Genomic DNA, 21,649 nt, shown 5'->3' on the forward strand with positions numbered 1-21,649 from the left:
AAATACAAACCAACCAACCCCCTCCTCACCCGGAAATACAAACTATCCTCACCCGGAAATACAAACCAACCGCCCCTCCTCACCCGGAAACAAGCCAACATCTCTCTCCTCTCCACCCCACCCTCCCCGGATCCGCTTCCTTTCATCTCCACCAATCGGATCACTCCTTACATAGCCGCCGCCAACATCCAATCAGCCGCGGCTTTGGGAGAGAGAGTGGGTGGGGAGGAGCCGGAGCCGGAGCCGGAGGGTCAGAGGGCAGCCAGGGCCGGGGGGAGGGGGCTGCGGATTGTGATGATGAACTCGCTGGAACAAGCTGAAGGTAAATGGTGGTGGTGGAAGGGGGGATGGGTGTGCGCGCGCCCCGGAGCCGGTTACGCTCCACCGCAGCCTGTCAGATGGAGAATGTGGTTGATTTGTCTTGCAGATCTCAAGGCTTTCGAGAGGAGGCTGACCGAGTACATCTCCTGCTTACAGCCGGCAACGGGACGGTGGCGAAGTGAGTATCCACAGGGTGTGTGTGTGTCCACCCTCAGTGAGTATCCACAGGGTGTGTGTGTGTGTCCACCCTCAGTGAGTATCCACAGGGTGTGTGTGTGTCCACCCTCAGTGAGTATCCACAGGGTGTGTGTGTGTGTGTCCACCCTCAGTGAGTATCCACAGGGTGTGTGTGTGTCCACCCTCAGTGAGTATCCACAGGGTGTGTGTGTGTCCACCCTCAGTGAGTATCCACAGGGTGTGTGTGTGTGTCCACCCTCAGTGAGTATCCACAGGGTGTGTGTGTGTCCACCCTCAGTGAGTATCCACAGGGTGTGTGTGTGTCCACCCTCAGTGAGTATCCACAGGGGGTGTGTGTGTGTCCACCCTCAGTGAGTATCCACAGGGTGTGTGTGTGTCCACCCTCAGTGAGTATCCACAGGGTGTGTGTGTGTCCACCCTCAGTGAGTATCCACAGGGTGTGTGTGTGTCCGCCCTCAGTGAGTATCCACAGGGTGTGTGTGTGTGTGTGTGTGTCCATCCTCAGTGAGTATCCACAGGGTGTGTGTGTGTGTGTCCATCCTCAGTGAGTATCCACAGGGTGTGTGTGTGTGTGTCCCCTCAGTGAGTATCCACAGGGTGTGTGTGTGTGTGTCCCCTCAGTGAGTATCCACAGGGTGTGTGCGTGTGTGTCCACCCTCAGTGAGTATCCACAGGGTGTGTATGTGTGTCCACCCTCAGTGAGTATCCACAGGGTATTTGTGCGTGTCCATCCTCAGTGAGTATCCACAGGGTGTGTATGTGTGTAAACCCTCAGTGAGTATCCACAGGGTGTGTGTGTGTCCCCTCAGTGAGTATCCACAGGGTGTGTGTGTGTCCCCTCAGTGAGTATCCACAGGGTGTGTGCGTGTGTCCACCCTCAGTGAGTATCCACAGGGTGTGTGTGTGTGTCCACCCTCAGTGAGTATCCACAGGGTGTGTGTGTGTGTCCACCCTCAATGAGTATCCACAGGGTGTGTGTGTGTGTGTCCACCCTCAGTGAGTATCCACAGGGTGTGTGTGTGTGTCCATCCTCAGTGAGTATCCACAGGGTGTGTGTGTGTGTGTCCCCTCAGTGAGTATCCACAGGGTGTGTGTGTGTGTGTCCCCTCAGTGAGTATCCACAGGGTGTGTGCGTGTGTGTCCACCCTCAGTGAGTATCCACAGGGTGTGTATGTGTGTCCACCCTCAGTGAGTATCCACAGGGTATTTGTGCGTGTCCATCCTCAGTGAGTATCCACAGGGTGTGTATGTGTGTAAACCCTCAGTGAGTATCCACAGGGTGTGTGCGTGTGTCCACCCTCAGTGAGTATCCACAGGGTGTGTGTGTGTGTCCACCCTCAATGAGTATCCACAGGGTGTGTGTGTGTGTGTCCACCCTCAGTGAGTATCCACAGGGTGTGTGTGTGTGTCCATCCTCAGTGAGTATCCACAGGGTGTGTGTGTGTGTGTCCCCTCAGTGAGTATCCACAGGGTGTGTGTGTGTCCCCTCAGTGAGTATCCACAGGGTGTGTGTGTGTGTGTCCACCCTCAGTGAGTATCCACAGGGTGTGTGTGTGCGTGTCCACCCTCAGTGAGTATCCACAGGGTGTGCGTGTGTGTCCCCTCAGTCAGTATCCACAGGGTATGTGTGTGTCCACCCTCAGTGACTATCCACAGGGTATTTGTGTGTGTCCACCCTCAGTGAGTATCCACAGGGTGTGTGTGTGTGTCCACCCTCAGTGAGTATCCACAGGGTGTGTGTGTGTGTCCACCCTCAATGAGTATCCACAGGGTGTGTGTGTGTGTGTCCACCCTCAGTGAGTATCCACAGGGTGTGTGTGTGCGTGTCCACCCTCAGTGAGTATCCACAGGGTGTGCGTGTGTGTCCCCTCAGTCAGTATCCACAGGGTATGTGTGTGTCCACCCTCAGTGACTATCCACAGGGTATTTATGCGTGTCCATCCTCAGTGAGTATCCACAGGGTGTGTGCGTGTCCACCCTCAGTGACTATCCACAGGGTATTTGTGTGTGTCCACCCTCAGTGAGTATCCACAGGGTGTGTGTGTGTGTCCACCCTCAGTGAGTATCCACAGGGTGTGTGTGTGTGTCCACCCTCAATGAGTATCCACAGGGTGTGTGTGTGTGTGTCCACCCTCAGTGAGTATCCACAGGGTGTGTGTGTGCGTGTCCACCCTCAGTGAGTATCCACAGGGTGTGCGTGTGTGTCCCCTCAGTCAGTATCCACAGGGTATGTGTGTGTCCACCCTCAGTGACTATCCACAGGGTATTTATGCGTGTCCATCCTCAGTGAGTATCCACAGGGTGTGTGCGTGTCCATCCTCAGTGAGTATCCACAGGGTGTGTATGTGTGTCCACCCTCAGTGAGTATCCACAGGGTGTGCGTGTGTCCACCCTCAGTGAGTATCCACAGGGTGTGCGTGTGTCCACCCTCAGTGAGTATCCACAGAGTGTGTGTGTCCATCCTCAGTGAGTATCCACAGGGTGTGTGTGTGTGTCCACCCTCAGTGAGTATCCACAGGGTGTGTGTGTGTGTGTGTCCACCCTCAGTGAGTATCCACAGGGTATTTGTGCGTGTCCACCCTCAGTGAGTATCCACAAGGTATTTGTGCGTGTCCATCCTCAGTGAGTATCCACAGGGTGTGTGTGTGTCCACCCTCAGTGAGTATCCACAGGGTGTGTGTGCGTGTCCCCCCTCAGAGAGTATCCACAGGGTGTGCGCGTGTCCCCCCTCAGTGAGTATCGACAGGGTGTGTGTGTGTCCACCCTCAGTGAGTATCCACAGGGTGTGTGTGCGTGTCCCCCCTCAGAGAGTATCCACAGGGTGTGTGCGTGTCCCCCCTCAGTGAGTATCCACAGGGTGTGTGTGTGTCCATCCTCAGTGAGTATCCACAGGGTGTGTGTGTGTGTCCACCCTCAGTGAGTATCCACAGGGTATTTGTGCGTGTCCACCCTCAGTGAGTATCCACAGGGTATGTGTGTGTCCACCCTCAGTGAGTATCCACAGGGTATTTGTGCGTGTCCATCCTCAGTGAGTATCCACAGGGTGTGTGTGCGTGTCCACCCTCAGTGAGTATCCACAGGGTGTGTGTGCGTGTCCCCCCTCAGAGAGTATCCACAGGGTGTGTGCGTGTCCCCCCTCAGTGAGTATCGACAGGGTGTGTGTGTGTCCACCCTCAGTGAGTATCCACAGGGTGTGTGTGCGTGTCCCCCCTCAGAGAGTATCCACAGGGTGTGTGCGTGTCCCCCCTCAGTGAGTATCCACAGGGTGTGTGTGTGTCCATCCTCAGTGAGTATCCACAGGGTGTGTGTGTGTGTCCACCCTCAGTGAGTATCCACAGGGTATTTGTGCGTGTCCACCCTCAGTGAGTATCCACAGGGTATGTGTGTGTCCACCCTCAGTGAGTATCCACAGGGTATTTGTGCGTGTCCATCCTCAGTGAGTATCCACAGGGTGTGTGTGCGTGTCCACCCTCAGTGAGTATCCACAGGGTGTGTGTGCGTGTCCCCCCTCAGAGAGTATCCACAGGGTGTGTGCGTGTCCCCCCTCAGTGAGTATCGACAGGGTGTGTGTGTGTCCACCCTCAGTGAGTATCCACAGGGTGTGTGTGCGTGTCCCCCCTCAGAGAGTATCCACAGGGTGTGTGCGTGTCCCCCCTCAGTGAGTATCCACAGGGTGTGTGTGTGTCCATCCTCAGTGAGTATCCACAGGGTGTGTGTGTGTGTCCACCCTCAGTGAGTATCCACAGGGTATTTGTGCGTGTCCACCCTCAGTGAGTATCCACAGGGTATGTGTGTGTCCACCCTCAGTGAGTATCCACAGGGTATTTGTGCGTGTCCATCCTCAGTGAGTATCCACAGGGTGTGTGTGCGTGTCCACCCTCAGTGAGTATCCACAGGGTGTGTATGTGTCCCCTCAGTGAGTATCCACAGGGTGTGTGTGTGTGTCCCCTCAGTGAGTATCCACAGGGTGTGTGTGTGTGTCCCCTCAGTGAGTATCCACAGGGTGTGTGCGTGTGTCCACCCTCAGTGAGTATCCACAGGGTGTGTGTGTCCCCTCAGTGAGTATCCACAGGGTGTGTGCGTGTCCACCCTTTTTGATTTCATTTATTATTGTCACATGTATTATCCTACAGTGAAAAGTCTTGTTTCTTGCGTGCTATACAGACAAAGCATACCGTTCATAGAGAAGGAAAGGAGAGGGGGCAGAATGTAGTGTTACAGTCATTGGGTGTAGAGAAAGATAAACGTAATGTGAGGTAGGTCCGTTCAAAAGTCTGACAGCAGCAGGGGAGAAGCTGTTCTTGAGTCGGTTGGTACGTGACCTCAGATGTATCTTTTTCCCAACGGAAGAAGGTGGAAGAGAGAATGTCCGGGGTGCGTGGGGTCCTTAATTGTGCTTGGCTGCTTTGCCAAGGCAGCAGGAAGCGTAGACAGAGTCAATGGATGGGAGGCTGGTTTGCGTGATGGATTGGGCTACATTCACGACCTTTTGTAGTTTCTTGCAGTCTTGGGCAGAGCAGGAGCCATACCAAGCTGTGATACAACCAGAAATAATGCTTTCTGTGGTGCATCTGTAAAAGTTGGTGAGATACACACATACCCTGAGACACATACTCACCCTCGGTGAGTATCCAGGATGTGTGTGTCCCTCCTCGGTGAGTATCCAGGGTGTGTATGTGTCCGTTCTCGGTGAAAGGAGAGAGGGGGGTGGGGGTGTAATGCTGTAAATAGCAATGGAGGCAGTTGTTTAGAGTTGCACTTCTAGATGCAGTTTTAGTGGTGGGTACATATACTCCAGAGTAGTAGTATCAAGTGGTCCATTAAACATTCATACAAAAGGAAGGTATTGTGGGTGCTGGAAACCTGACGTAAAAACAGAAAATGCTGTAAAACTGAAATGGAAACAAAAAATTCTGAGAATCTGAACTAAAAACAAGATTATGTACATCTGAAATAAAAACAAAAGACGTTGCAAATCTGCAATGCAAACAGAAAATGCTGCAAATCTGACATAAAAACAAAAATGGCTGGTCCACCCTGAAGCGTTAACTCTTCTATTTTCACAAATGCTACCAGATCTGCAGATTGTTTTGAGTATTTTTTATTTTTGTTCTCATTAAATGTGCTGCAGATTGCTTTATCCCTGGTGAAATGTGATGGATTGAAATAATCGCTGTCATCACATTGGTTCAGTACAGCACCTTGCTTTTCTTCATGTATAGCAACTGAAATAACATGCTATTAATGCAGCAAAAAAAATCACTAGGATTTTCCAATCCTAGCTTTGAGCATCTATGTTGTACAGGACACTGTCTACATACTCGGGCATTAAGAAGTCAACCTCAAAGGTTTCCTCTTTCCACCACCAGCCTACAAACAAATTAAAGAACTTTTATAGTTGCTAAGATGTTCAATGGCTGGAAGGATTCTCATTTCAGTATTTAAGGTACAAGCAAGTGTTTAGTGTCTTATGGATAATCAATATGAGCCGTACAGACCAGGAACACCAAAGGTTCAATCCCCTGAGCTTCATTGTCCTTCATTATGGATGGGAAAAATCAGCTAGGATTTCTACTCCTTAGCAATGTTCAGTGACAATTGCAAAATTATAATGTTGTGAACTTCACATAGGGCAGAATTAGGTTTCACTGCAATTTTCCGCTGTCCTGAAGTGCTTGAAAAGCCTGCTTTTGATCAAAAAATCCTTCCAAGATTGATTAATCAATCATGGCCACTGGGGCAGAATAACAAGTTTCGGCAGTGCCGTGAGACTCAACCCTAGCAAGAATTGAAACCATCGTGAGATCAGGCTGTCAGAAATAATTTAGAAGAGAAATTGCTTGAAGCAACCCACAAAATCTTATCAATCACCTTCTGAATCTGTGAATTGCCACTCTTTGAAGAACTCAGCCAGGTTTGTAATATTGGGAGGGTGGTCAGGGCAACCAGTGTGTTCAATGCACAATGATGATATACTTATTGCAACTATGGGTGGGATTTTCCAGCCCCACCCACCACCAAGAGCACCAGGTCCTGCTGAAAATGAGTGGGCTATGGCTGGCTCATGGCAGGTACTCCCACAGAGGGGCTGAAAAATTTTGGCCTCTGTCTTCCACAGAGAAGCATGCTCCAACAAGGAGTTTATTAATAATACACAGTATTAAGGGCCTGCCAAATACATTTTCATTATGTGGTGCCGAGCAGTATTGTAGTTAGTTATTGTGTTTCAATTGTGCTCAACTCAAAAGTAAACTTCATATCTGTCCATGCATTGTATAAACCAAAACTTGATCTTAATGTGCAAGATATTTCAGTTAGCCTTGTTCAAGGGCATACAATACACCTCTGTACTATTGGGTATGCATTAGAAATAATATGGCTGGCCTACTGTGTGCTTCAAGCTAGTTAAAATTCCAGGATGGCAGTTTGTGTAGCTCAGGTTAAAAACTATTAATCTGGGTCATGAAAAAGTAATTACACAGATGCAAGAACTAAGCAGAATTATTTAAAATATAGATATAATTTTCTACTTTTTGCTTGAAATAAATATCTTTTGATATGCTTATTGATGAACTTGTGCCATTGTACTCTGACGATTCATAGCACCTTGGACCTGTTCTTCACAAAAACAACTCTTTGCCAGAAAGCAGCCTCAGAAACCATATTTTAAATGATTCGAATGGTCGATTTTTTTTTTATTCGTCCCTGGCCTGGCCACAATTTATGGCATCCCTAATTGTCCTTGAGAAGTAGTGGTGAGCTGCCGTCTTGAACTGCTGCAGTCCATTCGATGTGGAGATGCCAGCATTGGACTCACCTGATGAAGGAGCATTGCTCCGAAAGCTCGTGATACCAAATAAATCTGTTGGACTCTCACCTGGCGTTGTGAGACTTCTTACTGCAGTCTATATGTTTTAGGAACACCCGGAGTGCTGTTCAGAAGGGAGTTCAAGGATTTTGACCCAGCGACAGTGAAGGAAAATAGACACAGCTAACTTCTAGTTAAAAATAAAGATTTCTTAAAGTAATTATGATAAGTACATTTAGAATTTTAATTTCCTTGGAATATAAATCTCTGCTATCTTACTGAACCACATCATGAAAATATTGGTAACGGGAGTTCAACTTTTTATTTGCAGTGATTCTCATTGTTGTTTCGGTATGTACTGCCACAGGTGCCTGGAACTGGTTAATAGATCCTGAAACGCAAAAGGTAATTTGAAGCCTTTATACTTGCTTAAAATTGTCAGAAAGTTATGTCTGGTACAAATAATGTGTTTGCTCTTCAGTGGAGGTACACTTTCAGAAGGTTTGTTGGAATTGATTACTGTTTAACAACAGCTTGAGCAGATTTTCTTTTGCATTCCTACAAATTTCAGAAAGAGGCTTTATTTGGAGAAATGCACTTTACAAAAAAGTGAAACATCAGCCTCTCCAAAAATAAGGGATTCAAATTCAGTTAGTTTTCTGGCACTTTGTAAGCCAGGAAATGGTCCGAAAGAATACCGAGTGATAGTGTTAACATTTTGTTAATGTCTCCTGTGAAATTACTGGCTTGTTTGAGCAAGTGTTATGGCAAGGTTTAGAGTGCCCAAAACCCTGCAGGTTGTGTTCACTTGGCCCGAGTAGAGATGTTGTCACATATTTCTTTTCATTATAGATCTAAATCTTCCAACTTTTGAATTATGAATTCATGATTGAGTTATAGAACATAGAAAAGCTACAGCACAAACAGGCCCTTCGGCCCACAAGTTGCGCCAAACAATTTCCTTACCTTCTAGGCTCATCTATAACCCTCTATCTTACTAACCTCCATGAACCTATCCAAAAGTCCCTTAAAAGACTCAATCGAATCCGCTTCCACCACCACTACCGGCAGCCGATTCCACTCACCCACCACCCTCCTGAATGAAAAACTTACCCCTAACATCTCCTCTATACTTACTCCCCAGCACCCTAAACCCGTGGCCTCTCGTGACAACCATTTCAGCCCTGGGTAAAAGCCTCTGAGAATCCACTCTATCAATACCTCTCAACATCTTATACACCTCTATCAGGTCACCTCTCATCCTTCGCCTCTCCAAGGAGAATAGACCTCGCTCTCTCAACCTATCCTCATAAGGCATACCACTTAATCCCGGCAACATCCTCGTAAATCTCCTCTGCACCCGTTCTATGGCTTCCACATCCTTTCTGTAATGAGGCGACCAGAACTGGGCACAGTACTCCAGGTGGGGTCTGACCAGGGTCCTATACAGCTGCAGCATTATCTCCCGACTTCTAAACTCAATTCCTCTATTGATGAAGGCCAGTAATCCATACGCCTTCTTAACCACAGCCTCTACCTGTGCCCCCCCCATTTGAGCGTCCTATGAACCCAGACCCCAAGATCCCTCTGTTCTTCCACACTGCCAAGCGTCTTACCCTTAATATTATATTCTTCCATCCTATTTGACCTGCCAAAATGAACCACCACACACTTATCTGGGTTGAAGTCCATCTGCCACTTCCCCGCCCAGTCTTGCATCTTATCTATGTCTCGTTGCAACTGCTGACATCCCTCTACATTATTATGAATGGCAAATAACAGTCAACTTTTGATGTTCTGTTTGAAATTATAATGTAGTCTTCCAGAAAGAAGGAAATGGGCAAAGTTTCAGATTTTCTCTGCTTGCAATCTGATTTTGTTTTGTTCATTTGGCCTGATGGCTATGGCTTCTTATTTCCGTTATGCATTAAACAATTAAGGCTGCCTTTGTATCAATCTTTTCCCTTTGCTTCCTTTGGATTAAAATTATTCCTGATTCTTCTCTCTATTATGAAAGCATTAAAACAGTTCTGTGAGATAATCTGGCTTGGTTGGGCATGAGAAGAAGTACAAAATCAGTAAGCTGGACTAACATGCAGTAGCCATCTATAAAGTTTTGTAGCTTAAACATGCATCTGTCTAGGGTCAAGTTTCTGTCAATGATCTGGCACGCCTAAGAAATATTTGATCCCCTGCCCAGTTTTTGAAAATGTTATTTTAATTACTGTGTTTGCAAAAATTATATATTCTAATGTAAGGGATTTGTAAGAGAAATAAAGATCAGCGTGTAGCAAGTTTTGAAATGAATTGAATATGTTTCTGTAAATTGTGCATGTTGCTGATGTACAGTCAATTAATTGGGAGCCTGAAGAGCCTGTTGCTTTCTCCGTGGCTGTGGCTCATCTATCAGTGTTGACCTGCCAACGAATCAGTGTCCCTTTCTCCTGTGGTGTACATTGTTGTGATGTTTGGCATTCTTGCATTTGTTCTGATAAGTGCTAGACAAAAAGCATCAACAATGTGTTTCTCTCTTCAGCAATACTTTTTAAATCTTTTTAGGTATCTTTTTTCACATCGCTATGGAATCATCCATTCTTCACCATCAGCTGTATAACTCTTATTGGTTTATTCTTTGCTGGAATACATAAAAGAGTGGTTGCACCATCAATGTATCCTTTCTTGGTATGTCACGGACAGAATTTATAGGTTTTCTTTTACTACCTGTGATCAATATGTTTCTGTAAGAGGTATATGTTGTTTTACCCTCAGTGTGTCCCAATTCAATAACTCCAGCAGCAAGCTTTTTGTAAATTACAAATGAAGAAATCTATTTATTATGAAACACCTACCCCAAATTTAGCTCAATGTTTCACTCACTCGTCTCTCTCACAGGTGAATGTCCTGTACTGTTTCAGCTAATAATTATCTCAGTCTCTTCGGTGGCAGGCCGGTAAATTTCTAGATGCAATTGATGCCTTAAAGTTGAATTGAAAATCTTGTAAAGTGAGTGATTCTCAACAGACTGTGAGTTTTCTCGTCAAATTTCCATGAAACTGGTTCTCGGGTTCATTTTAACTGGAACAGGTTGGGGAATTACCTCAGCTACTTGAGTGACTTGCAGCTAGTTCAATGGCTTTTGGTGGAACTCCGTCTGCAAGCAGCTTGCAGGTTTTACAAGTAGATAAAATTTTTCCCTCGTCATGTACTTTTGACAAGTTCGAAGTCCTTTTACCAAATAATGGGGAATGCGTATGTTGATTTCAATCATCTAGTGTTGATTGACAGTTGAGATTTATCCAGCCTAGTTTGGATGGGAGAAAACAGTCATAATACAATGGAAGGTTGATGGGACCTATTCACATCTGTCTTACACACCTGGAGCTTTGAAGTCTCCATTTATCCAGAATGAAACAGAAAGTGAGGTTCTTTCCAAAGTCCTTTTGTGTTGATCCATTCTTAAAGGATTGTGTGAATACTCTCGGTGTCTGTGAATGTCCAGGGTAAATTAGGTATTTCCTTGAGATTTAAGACTGTCTGAGGCTCAGATGCAAGAGGTCACATGATTTGCAGCAGCCATTTTAATACTCTGTCTAGTTTTTAAAAGTATTGACTGAAAATTCATCATCTACTGTGACATGACATGGTGTCTTTCAGATTGCTGTCAACTTGATTTGCAGAATTAGATCATTGCTGTGATGCCTTTTCAAATGCTGACTATGTATTTTTAAATTAACTTAGTTATCATCTGCTGAGATGAGTCCTGTCCTCACTCAGTGCAGTCTTCACTCACCCCAGTCCAACGCCGGCATCTCCACATCTTCACTCAGTGCACCAATGCTTTGGAATGTTTGGTCTATTATTTACTGTTAAACTGAAAATTACATGTGTTTAACCAGTAGAGAAACTATTAACAGCCAACATTCTTTAATTTTATAAAAGTTGTACAGTACAGTTTCCTTCACTGCATTCTGTTGAGTGATTTGTCATTCTTGTAGAGTTAATGAATCTATAATTCCTTATGCAATCTCTCCCATAAGAACAGAGCCAATATTACATAACTCCAATTTTAATTGATGAAAAATTGATTTTCCTTAACCTGTTGTTTGTAGTATAGCTGCAAGATGTCGAACTGTTTTGGCAGAGTACAACATGTCTTGTGATGATGTAAGTATTTGTTTTCAGAGCCAGAGTGCCTGGAAAATTTACATAAAAATTGCATGGGTTTTAAAGTTGAAGTCCTCGCTGATTTGAGTCGTCAAGCTATCATTTTCATTTTTAGTATGGAGCACAAATGTTTTGAATTGTTTTGTGTTTTTTTGCTTTTTAAGTCCTGTTGTGTGATTTATGGGCATTGTATGCATTTTTTTCTTTGTGTAAATTTCTTTTAAAATTGTTTTAAACTTTCTCCCGATGCATGAGTAGTTGGCAAATTAAGGGGGGGACAAGGTGGTGAGAAATAGTGACCAGTTTAACCATGTTTAAATGTGTGAGAATTGCTACTGATTTGGAAACTTGTACAAAGAACAAAGAACAATACAGCACAGGAACAGGCCCTTGGGCCCTCCAAGCCTGCGCCACTCCCTGGTCCAAACTAGACCATTCTTTTGTATCCCTCCATTCCCACTCCGTTCATGTGCCTATCTAGATAAGTCTTAAACGTTCCCAGTGTGTCCGCCTCCACCACCTTGCCTGGCAGCGCATTCCAGGCCCCCACCACCCTCTGTGTAAAATACGTCCTTCTGATATCCATGTTAAACCTTCCCCCCACCTCACCTTGAACCTATGACCCCTCGTGAACGTCACCACCGACCTGGGAAAAAACTTCCCACCGTTCACCCTATCTATGCCTTTCATAATTTTATACACCTCTATTAGGTCACCCCTCATCCTCCGTCTTTCCAGTGAGAACAACCCCAGTTTACCCAATCTCTCCTCATAACTAAGCCCTTCCATGCCAGGCAACATCCTGGTAAACCTCCTCTGCACTCTCTCTAAAGCCTCCACGTCCTTCTGGTAGTGTGGCGACCAGAACTGGGCGCAGTATTCCAAATGCGGCCGAACCAACGTTCTATACAACCGCAACATCAGACCCCAACTTTTATACTCGATGCCCCGTCCTATAAAAGCAAGCATGCCATATGCCGCCTTCACTACCTTCTCCACCTGTGCCGTCACCTTCAAGGATCTGTGGACTTGTACACCCAGGTCCCTCTGCGTATCTACACCCTTTATGGTTCTGCCATTTATCGTATAGCTTCCCCCTACGTTAGTTCTACCAAAATGCTGTTTTTATGTGTCTTGAGTTAGGTGCCTGATTAACACCCTTTGCTACAAAGACAAAGCAAAATTTTAAGAACTCCAATCATTTTGTGAATCGTTCTTCTGAGCAGAAGTTGGAAATATACAGAGTTCCAGTCTGCTCTGATTTTGATTTTATAAGCAACTACAATTACATAGATTTGCTGAATTCCATCATTTTCACTCCTCAGTGCATTCATTATTAAAGATAGCTGTAATTGACTCCAGCCTAGCCATAAGCAGTGCTGCAACTGTTATTTTTTAAATTGGTCCAAGCTGCAGATCAATAGCTGTAGGGGAATAGTCTAATTTTAGAGCTTGGTATTTTGGTTGGTCCAGTACACACAACAATATGAATCTGCTTTTATTTTTGTAAATTGCAGAGGAAGAGATCTCTTCATTTGTATTTTCCACATATCTTGGCCCTGTACTCTTTTCCAATTTTCAATATGCCAAAGTAGGAATGGAACAATGTCACAACTGTTGCTTGTTAATTGAGTTACTACAATTGTTACTGGAAAAGAGATAAAATGTACAAAGGTCTTTAACAGAGTCAACTATGAGAGATTATGGAGCATCCTCCTCTATTTTGACTGCCCCCAAAGGTTTGCCACCATTCTCCCCCTGCTCCACGCTGACATGCAAGCTGTGATGCTGATCAACGGGTCCACCATAGACCCAATTCATGTCTGGACTGGGGTCAAGCAAGGCTGTGTCATCACACCAACGCGTTTCTTGACCTTCCTTGCTAAAATGGTCCATCTTGCCCTCATGTTCCCGCTGGAGTGGAGCTAAACTGCAAAGAAAAAATGGAATCTGTTCTTCGCTGCCTGCAGGCAAGATCCAAGGTCGTCCCAACCTCTGTCATTGAACAACAGTATGCAGACAATGCTTGCATCTGCAGGTTATCAAAATCCACAACAAGGCCTTGGTCAATGCAGAACACTTCCCATACCTTGGGAACATACTGTCAACAAGGACAGACGTCGACAATGAGATTCAACACCACTTTATATGCCGGTGCAGCCTTCAGTCGTCTGAGCGGGAGAGTTTGAAGATCAGGACCTCTGACCCGGCACCAGGCTCATGGTCTTCAGAGCAGTAGTGAAACCCACCCTCCTAAATGTCTGAGATGTGGATTATATACAGTCAGCACCTCAGAACCCTGGAGAAGTGCCATCAGCACTGCCTCCACAAGATCCTTCAAATCCATTGGCAGGACAGGCACACCAATTGAGTTGGTTTATTTGTTTTGCCCTAAAAGAAAGACAGGCACACCAAACAGGGTTCTCGCTCAGGCCAACATCCCTAACACCAAAGCACTGACCATACTCTTATCAGCTCTGCTGGGTGGGCCACATTGTCTGCATGCCTGATAGAAGACTCCTGAAACAAAGCGCTTTAATCGGAGCTTCGACACAGTAAGCAAGCCCCAGGAGGGCAGAGGAAACTGTTTATGGACATCTTCAAAGACTCCCTGAAAAAGTACAACGTCCTCAACCTGGGAATCCCTGGCCCAAGACCGCCTGAAGTGGAGAAAAAGCATCCAGGAAGGAGCTAAACACCTTGTGTTTCATCACCGATGCAAGCTGAAGCCAAGCACCGACAGTGAAAGGAAGGCATGATAACCCAGGCACCCCACCTACCCATTCCTCCGACCACCTGGGACAGAGATTGTAGGTCACACATTGGATTTCTCAGTCACCTAAGAACTCATTTTTGGCAAGATAGCAAGTCATCCTCGACCCCAAGGGACTGCCGAAGGAGAACAATTCTTACTGGATAAGAAATAAAATTTACTGGGCAAAATTTGCCTTCAAATTTTTTCTCTTCCAGAATTTATCCTTTTTTTAGATTTCCTTGTTGCTGAAATTCAGTGAAAATTGAATCTAATCCAGCAATTACTAATGTGGGTGACTTGACTACTCATCTTTTGGTCAGGAGCCAAGACTGTTAATTTTCCTCTGCTACTGCTGGAAGATTGCATTCTTGGTTCCGAGCTCTTAATGCTTCAGGAAGGAAATGAATTTCATTCTTCACACGTTTATTGTTCTCTAAATTTGTCGTAGTGATTTTTAAGTGGATTTGTTCCATTATTTATATTACTGATGTAACTATCATCCAGGAAAGTGTCAACCAACATTTAAATGTCAGCTTTTGGGTACATTTACATTATAACTAGCATAAAGGGATTTCACACTGATACTACAATTGCAATGTAAATGGAACCTCATTCGGGACTCGGGGACAGCCCTGCCCTGACACTAAAGACCATTTTAAAAAATTTATTTGTGTGATATGGGTGTTGCTGGCTGGCCAACATTTATTGCCCATCCCTAGTTGCCCTTGAGAAGGTGGTGGTGAGCTGCCTTCTTGAATCGCTGCAGTCCACAATGCCTTTAGGGAGGGAATTTCAGAATTTTGACCCAGCGTATGAACCATAGAACCATAGGAAATTACAGCTCAGAGACAGGCCTTTTGGCCCTTCTTGTCTGTGCTGGACCATTTTTTGCCTAGTCCCACTGACCTGCACTTGGACCATATCCCTCCACACTCCCTCATCCATGAACCCGTCCAAGTTTTTCTTAAATGTTAAAAGTGCATTTACCACTTTATGCGGCAGCTCATTCCACACTCCCACCAATCTCTGCATGAAGAAGCCCCCCCTAATATTCCCTTTAAACTTTTCTCCTTTCACCCTTGACCCATGCCCTCTGGTTTTTTTTCTCCCCTAGCCTCAGTGGAAAAAGCCTGCCTGCATTCACTCTATCTATACCCATCAAAATCTTATACACCTCTATCAAATCTCCCCTCAATCTTCTACGCTCCAGGGAATAAAGTCCCAACCTATTCAATCTCTCTCTGTAACTCAGCTTCTCAAGTCCCGGCAACATCCTTGTGAACTTCTCTGCACTCTTTCAATCTTATTTACATCCTTCCTGTAACTAGGTGACCAAAACTGTACACAATACTCTAAATTCGGCCTCACCAATGCCTTATATAACCTTACCATAACACTCCAACTTTTATACTCGATACTCCGATTTATAAAGGCCAATGTACCAAAGGCACTCTTTACGACCCTATCCACCTGTGACGTCACTTTTAGGGAATTCTGTACCTGTATTCCCAGATCCCTCTGTTCAACTGCACTCTTCAGAGTCCTACCATTTACCCTGTACGTTCTACTTTGGTTTGTCCTTCCAAAGTGCAATATCTCACACTTGTCAGCGTTAAATTCCATTTGCCATTTTTCAGCCCATTTTTCTAGTTGGTCCAAATCCCTCTGCAAGCTTTGAAAACCTTCCTCACTGTCCACTACACCTCCAATCTTTGTATCATCAGCAAATTTGCTGATCCAATTTACCACATTATCATCCAGATAATTGATGACAAACAACAATGGACCCAACACCGATCCCTGCAGCACACCACGAGTCACAGGCCTCCACTCAGAGAAGCAATCCTCCATGACCACTCTCTAGCTTCTTCCATTGAGCCAGTGTCTTATCCAATTTACTACCTCCCCATGTATACCCAGCGACTGAACCTTCCTAACTAACCTCCCATGAGGGACCTTGTCAAAGGCCTTGCTGAAATCCAGGTAGACAACATACACCTCCTTCCCTTCATCCACTTTCCTGGTAACCTCCTCGAAAAACTCTAATAGATTGGTCAAACATGACCTACCACGCACAAAGCCATGTTGACTCTCCCTAATAAGTCCCTGTCTATCCAAATATTTGTAAATCCTATCCCTTATCACACCTTCCAATAACTTGCCCACCACCGACGTCAAACTTACTGGCCTATAATTTCCCGGATTGCTTTTGGAACCTTTTTTAAACAACGGAACAACATGAGCCACCCTCCAATCATCCGGCACCTCCCCTGTGAATACTGACATTTTAAGTATGTCTGCCAGGGCCCCTGCAAGTTCAACACTAGCTTCCCTCAAGGTCCGTGGGAATACCCTGTCCGGTCCTGGGGATTTATCCACTCTGATTAGCCTCAAGACAGCAAGCACCTCCTCCCCTTTAATCTGTAAAGGTTCCATGACCTCCCTACCTGTTTGCCCTATTTCCGTAGACTCCATGCCTGTTTTCTCAGTAAATACGGATGCAAAAAAACCACTTAGTATCTTCCCCATCTCTTTTGGTTCCATACACAGTCTCCCACTCTGGTCTTCAAGAGGACCAATTTTATCCCTCACTATCCTTTTGCTCCTAACATACCTATAGAAGCTGTTTGGATTTTCCTTCACTCTGTCTGCCAAAGCAACCTCATGTCTTCTTTTAGCCCTCCTGATTTCCCTCTTAAGTAGCTTCTTGCACTTTTTATACTCCTCGAGCATCTGATCTGTTCCTTGCTGCCTGTATATTTCATACAACTCTCTCTTCCTCTTAATCAGTGTTACAATCTCCCTCGAGAACCAAGGTTCCTTATTCCGATTTACTTTGCCTTTAATCCTGACAGGAACATACAAACTCTGCACTCTCAAAATTTCTCCTTTGAAGGCCTCCCACTTTCCATTTACATCCTTACCAGGGAACAGCCTGTGCCAATCCACACTTCCCAGATCCCTTCACATTTCATCAAATTTGGCCTTTTTCCAGTTCAGAACTTCAACCCGAGGACCAGATCTATCCTTATCCATGATCAGGTTGAAACTAATGGCATTATGATCACTGGATCCAAAGTGTTCCCTCACACTCACATCCATCACCTGCCCTAACTCATTTCCCAATAGGAGATCCAATATCGCATCCTCTCTAGTTGGCACCTCTATATACCGATGTAGAAAATCTTCCTGAACACATTTTACAAACTCTACCCCGTCTAAACCTTTAACAGTATGCGAGTCCCAATCTATATGTGGAAAATTAAAATCCCCTACTATCACAACTTTGTGTTTCTTGCAGTTGTCAGCTATCTCTCTGCTGATTTGCTCCTCCAATTCTCGCTGACTATTGGGTGGTCTATAATACAACCCCATTAATGTGGTCATACCTTTCCTGTTTCTCAGCTCCACTCATAGGGCCTCTGTAGACAAGCTCCCTAATCTATCCTGCCTGAGTACCACTGTAACATTTTCCCTGACCAACAATGCCACCCCCCCACCTTTTATCCCTCTGCCTCTATCCAGGCCCTGGAACATTGAGCTGCCAGTCCTGCCCCTCCTGTAGCCAAGTTTCACTAATGGCTATAATGTCATATTTCCATGTGTCTATCCACGCCTTCAGCTCATCTGCCTTCCCCACAATACTCCTGTGAAGTATGTGAAGGAACGGTGAAATATCTCCAAATCAGGATGATGAGTGGCTTGGGGGGAACTAGTAGGTGATAGTGGTGTTCCCATGTACCTGCTGCCCTTGTCCTTCTAGATGGAAGTGGCCGTGGGTTTGGAAGGTGCAGTCCAAGGATCTTTGGTGAATTTCTGCATCTTGTAGATAGTACACACTGCTGCTACTGAGTGTCGGTGGTAGAGGGAGTGAATGTGGTGCCAATCAAGCAGGCTGTTTTGTCTTAGATGGTGCCAAGCTTCTTGTATTGTTGGAGCTGCACCCATCCAGGCATTCCATCATGCTCCTGACTTGTGCCTTGTAGATGGTGGACAAACTTTGGGGAGTCAGAAGGTGACTTACTCGCCTGCAGTATTCCTAGCATCTGACCTGTTCTTGTCCTGTTTTTATGCAGTGGGTCCTTGGTCAATGGTAACCCCAAGGATGTTGACAGTGGGGGATTCAATGGCGGTAACACCATTGAATGTCAAAGGGTGGTGGTTAGAGGTCTCTTATAGGTGATGGTTATTGCCTAACATTGGTGTGGCATGAATGTTACTTGCCACTTGTCAGCCCAAGCCTGGACATTCTCCAGACCTTGTTGCATTTGGACATGGACTGCTTCAGTATCTGAGGAGTCACAAATGGCGCTGAACATTGTGCAATCATCAGAAAACATCCCCACTTCTGATCTTATGACTGAGGGAAGGTTATTGATGAAGCAACTGAAGATGGTTGGGCCTAGGACACTGCCCTGAGGGGCTCCTGCAAAGGTGTCCTAGAACTGGGATGGCTGACCCCACACCCATCTTCCTATGTATCAAGTATGACTTCAACCAGTGGAGAGTTTGCCCCCTGATACCCATTGATTCCAGTTTTGCTAGGGCTCCTTGATGCCACACTTGGTGGAATGCAGCATTGATCTCAATTATGAGAGAAATAGTGGGAAGTAAGTTAAACAGCAGTAACTGTGGATAGAGGAACACAGTAAGGAGTCTAACAACACCAGGTTAAATTCCAACAGGTTTATTTGGTAGCAAACGCCACTAGCTTTCGGAGCGCTGCTCCTTTGTCAGATGAGTGGGAGATCTGCTCATAAACAGCAAACAGGGCATATAAAGACACAAACTCAATTTACTGAATAATGATTGGAATGCGAGTCTTTACAGCTAATCAAGTCTTAAAGGTACAGACAATGTGAGTGGAGAGAGCATTAGCACAGGTTAAAGAGATGTGTATTGTCTCCAAACAGGACAGCCAGTGAGACTTTGCAAGTCCAGGAAAGTTGTGGGGGTTACAGATAGTGTGACATGAACCCAAGATCCCGGTTGAGGCCATCCTCATGTTTGCGGAACCTGGCTATCAGTCTCTGCTCAGCAACTCTGCGCTGTCGTGTGTTGTGAAGGCCGCCTTGGAGAATGCTTACCCGAATATCAGAGGCCGAATGCCCGTGACCGCTGAAGTGCTCCCCAACAGGAAGAGAACAGTCTTGCCTGGTGATTGTCGAGCGGTGTTCATCCATCCGTTGTCATAGTGTCTGCATGGTTTCCCCAATGTACCATGCCTCGGGACATCCTTTCCTGCAGCGTATCAGGTAGACAATGTTGGCCGAGTTGCAAGAGTATGTACCATGTACCTGGTGGATGGTGTTCTCACGTGAGATGATGGCATCCGTGTCGATGATCCGGCACGTCTTGCAGCGGTTGCTGTGGCAGGGTTGTGTGGTGTCGTGGTCACTGTTCTCCTGAAGGCTGGGTAGTTTGCTGCGGACAATGGTCTGTTTGAGGTTGTGCAGTTGTTTGAAGGCAAAAAGTGGGGGTGTGGGGATGGCCTTGGCGAGATGTTCATCTTCATCAATGACATGTTGAAGGCTCCGGGGAAGTACTGGACAACGAAGGGTACTCTGTCCACCGTGTCCTGTGTTTGTCTTTTGAGGAGGTCGATGCGGTTTTTCGCTGTGGCGCGTCGGAACTGTCGATCGATGAGTTGAGCGCCATATCCTGTTCTTATGAGGGCATCTTTCAGCATCTGGAGGTGTCTGTTGTGATCCTCCCCATCCGAGCAGATCCTGTGTATACGGGGACTTGTCCATAGGGGATGGCTTCTTTAACGTGTTTAGGGTGGAAGCTGGAGAAGTGGAGCATTGTGAGGTTATCCGTGGGCTTGCGGTACAGAGGTGCTGAGGTGACCGTCCTTAATGGAGATGCGTGTGTCCAAGAATGCAACCGATTCCGGAGAGTAGCCCATGGTGAGTCTGATGGTGGGAGTCTGATAGAGGAACAGATAGAGCAGAAGTAGAAAAGGGAGTGGATATTTAACGGATTTACCACTGCCAACTCCTTGATGAGTATAAGATTTTGAAAATAGTTGGGTTTTGTGCAAGAAAGTTGAGAAACAGTTAATCCAACAGTTTTGTTTACATTCATTGTCCAGAATAAACTAGGCTTGTGGTCAGCAGGTGTGCTCTGAAGTCCCTATTTTGAATGCTGCATCTATGGTTTCAGTCCCTTTAGCTTTCACTCATGTGTAGGACATTACTGTTAGCCTAACTGAAAAACCGAACAGCTAATTAAAGCACATACATATTGCATGTTGTAAGTATTTTGTGTAGTAACTCTTTGTTTTATTTTTATAAGTGTTTGGAAAATACCTTTGCAACTTCAATTTTTTAAAAAAATCTCTTTCATCTTTCTAGACTGGAAAACTAATATTAAAGCCCAGGCCCCATGTCCAATGATGAATCTACATGCCAGTTCTGTGGCTCTTTTGGAAAACGTGGAAGCAACCTCAAATGCAACACTGCACAAATCCACTGATGCAATGTTCCTTTTGGTATCAACATCATTATTTTCAGCTGGCTCAAGCTCCCTAAAGCAGAAAAAATCTTGGCAACAGAAGTGCATTTTCTGAAAAATCTAATGTTACAGCCAACGGGTTAGAGATTTTGGAAAACTTGGTATAAGATACAATATTGAACTTGTATTTAAATCTTGCCAGGTTACTTTAATTTATTAGAAAGTTCTCGGTTCTTATATTTTAACTTCTGGTTTGGACCGCTCATTTTATTATTGATATGTTTTTGTAACTATTTTGTGACTCAGACTCAAAGTACAACATCAAGGATTTAAAAAAACTGTGACCGATTCCCATTGTGAGTTGGGCTGAACTATATCAGGAACTGATCCAACAAGATTGCTAAACCATTGTTGCATGCCTTTATTCTTCCAATTCATTACTTTTCCTTCATATAGAGGCTTTTTTTATATATTATGAGAATGTTCTTTTGCCGAGTTATTTTTACTGTTCACCAATACGATTTATGAGGCATTTGTATTCTCATTCCATTTAGACTGGAGATAAATTAGAAATGGATTACCAATGCTTTGGGTGAGAACTTCCTTTGATCTGCCAAATTGTGTTGTGTACGAATCTATTTATAGAAAGAGATAATTTGTTTCATTTGTATTGCAAACTATTGCATATAAAGATTCTAATTTTACTTCTCAATTATGCAGCCTTGTATCACCATGTAGAAATGAACGTTTCAATTTTGTAGTTGTTTATGTTCTTGCATTGCAATCTTAGAACCTATTGCAGTTCTACTTTTGCTTCTTTGTATTTTAATGACTTGAATGATTTCAACTTTTAAATTTTAAAAGCATCATGACTTTGTAAATGTTTTTCAGGCACCTGAATTTTGTAGGCCTGTGTACATAGCAATAAACAATTTATATGGAAAAGA

General features: G+C 45.0%; 1 protein-coding gene across 1 annotated transcript; it reads left to right on the plus strand.

The window, feature by feature from the left end:
• Window positions 1-216: 216 nt before the first annotated feature.
• cnep1r1 (CTD nuclear envelope phosphatase 1 regulatory subunit 1) lies at window positions 217-21,649 on the plus strand. Its single transcript, XM_078210857.1, has 6 exons — window positions 217-322; window positions 428-499; window positions 7,659-7,732; window positions 9,887-9,996; window positions 11,437-11,491; window positions 20,603-21,649. The coding sequence occupies exons 1-6, from the start codon at window positions 295-297 to the stop codon at window positions 20,642-20,644; spliced, it is 381 nt and encodes a 126-aa protein (XP_078066983.1). The 5' UTR covers window positions 217-294; the 3' UTR covers window positions 20,645-21,649.

Source organism: Mustelus asterias, chromosome 4, assembly GCF_964213995.1.
Source record: "Mustelus asterias chromosome 4, sMusAst1.hap1.1, whole genome shotgun sequence".
NCBI lineage: Eukaryota > Metazoa > Chordata > Chondrichthyes > Carcharhiniformes > Triakidae > Mustelus > Mustelus asterias.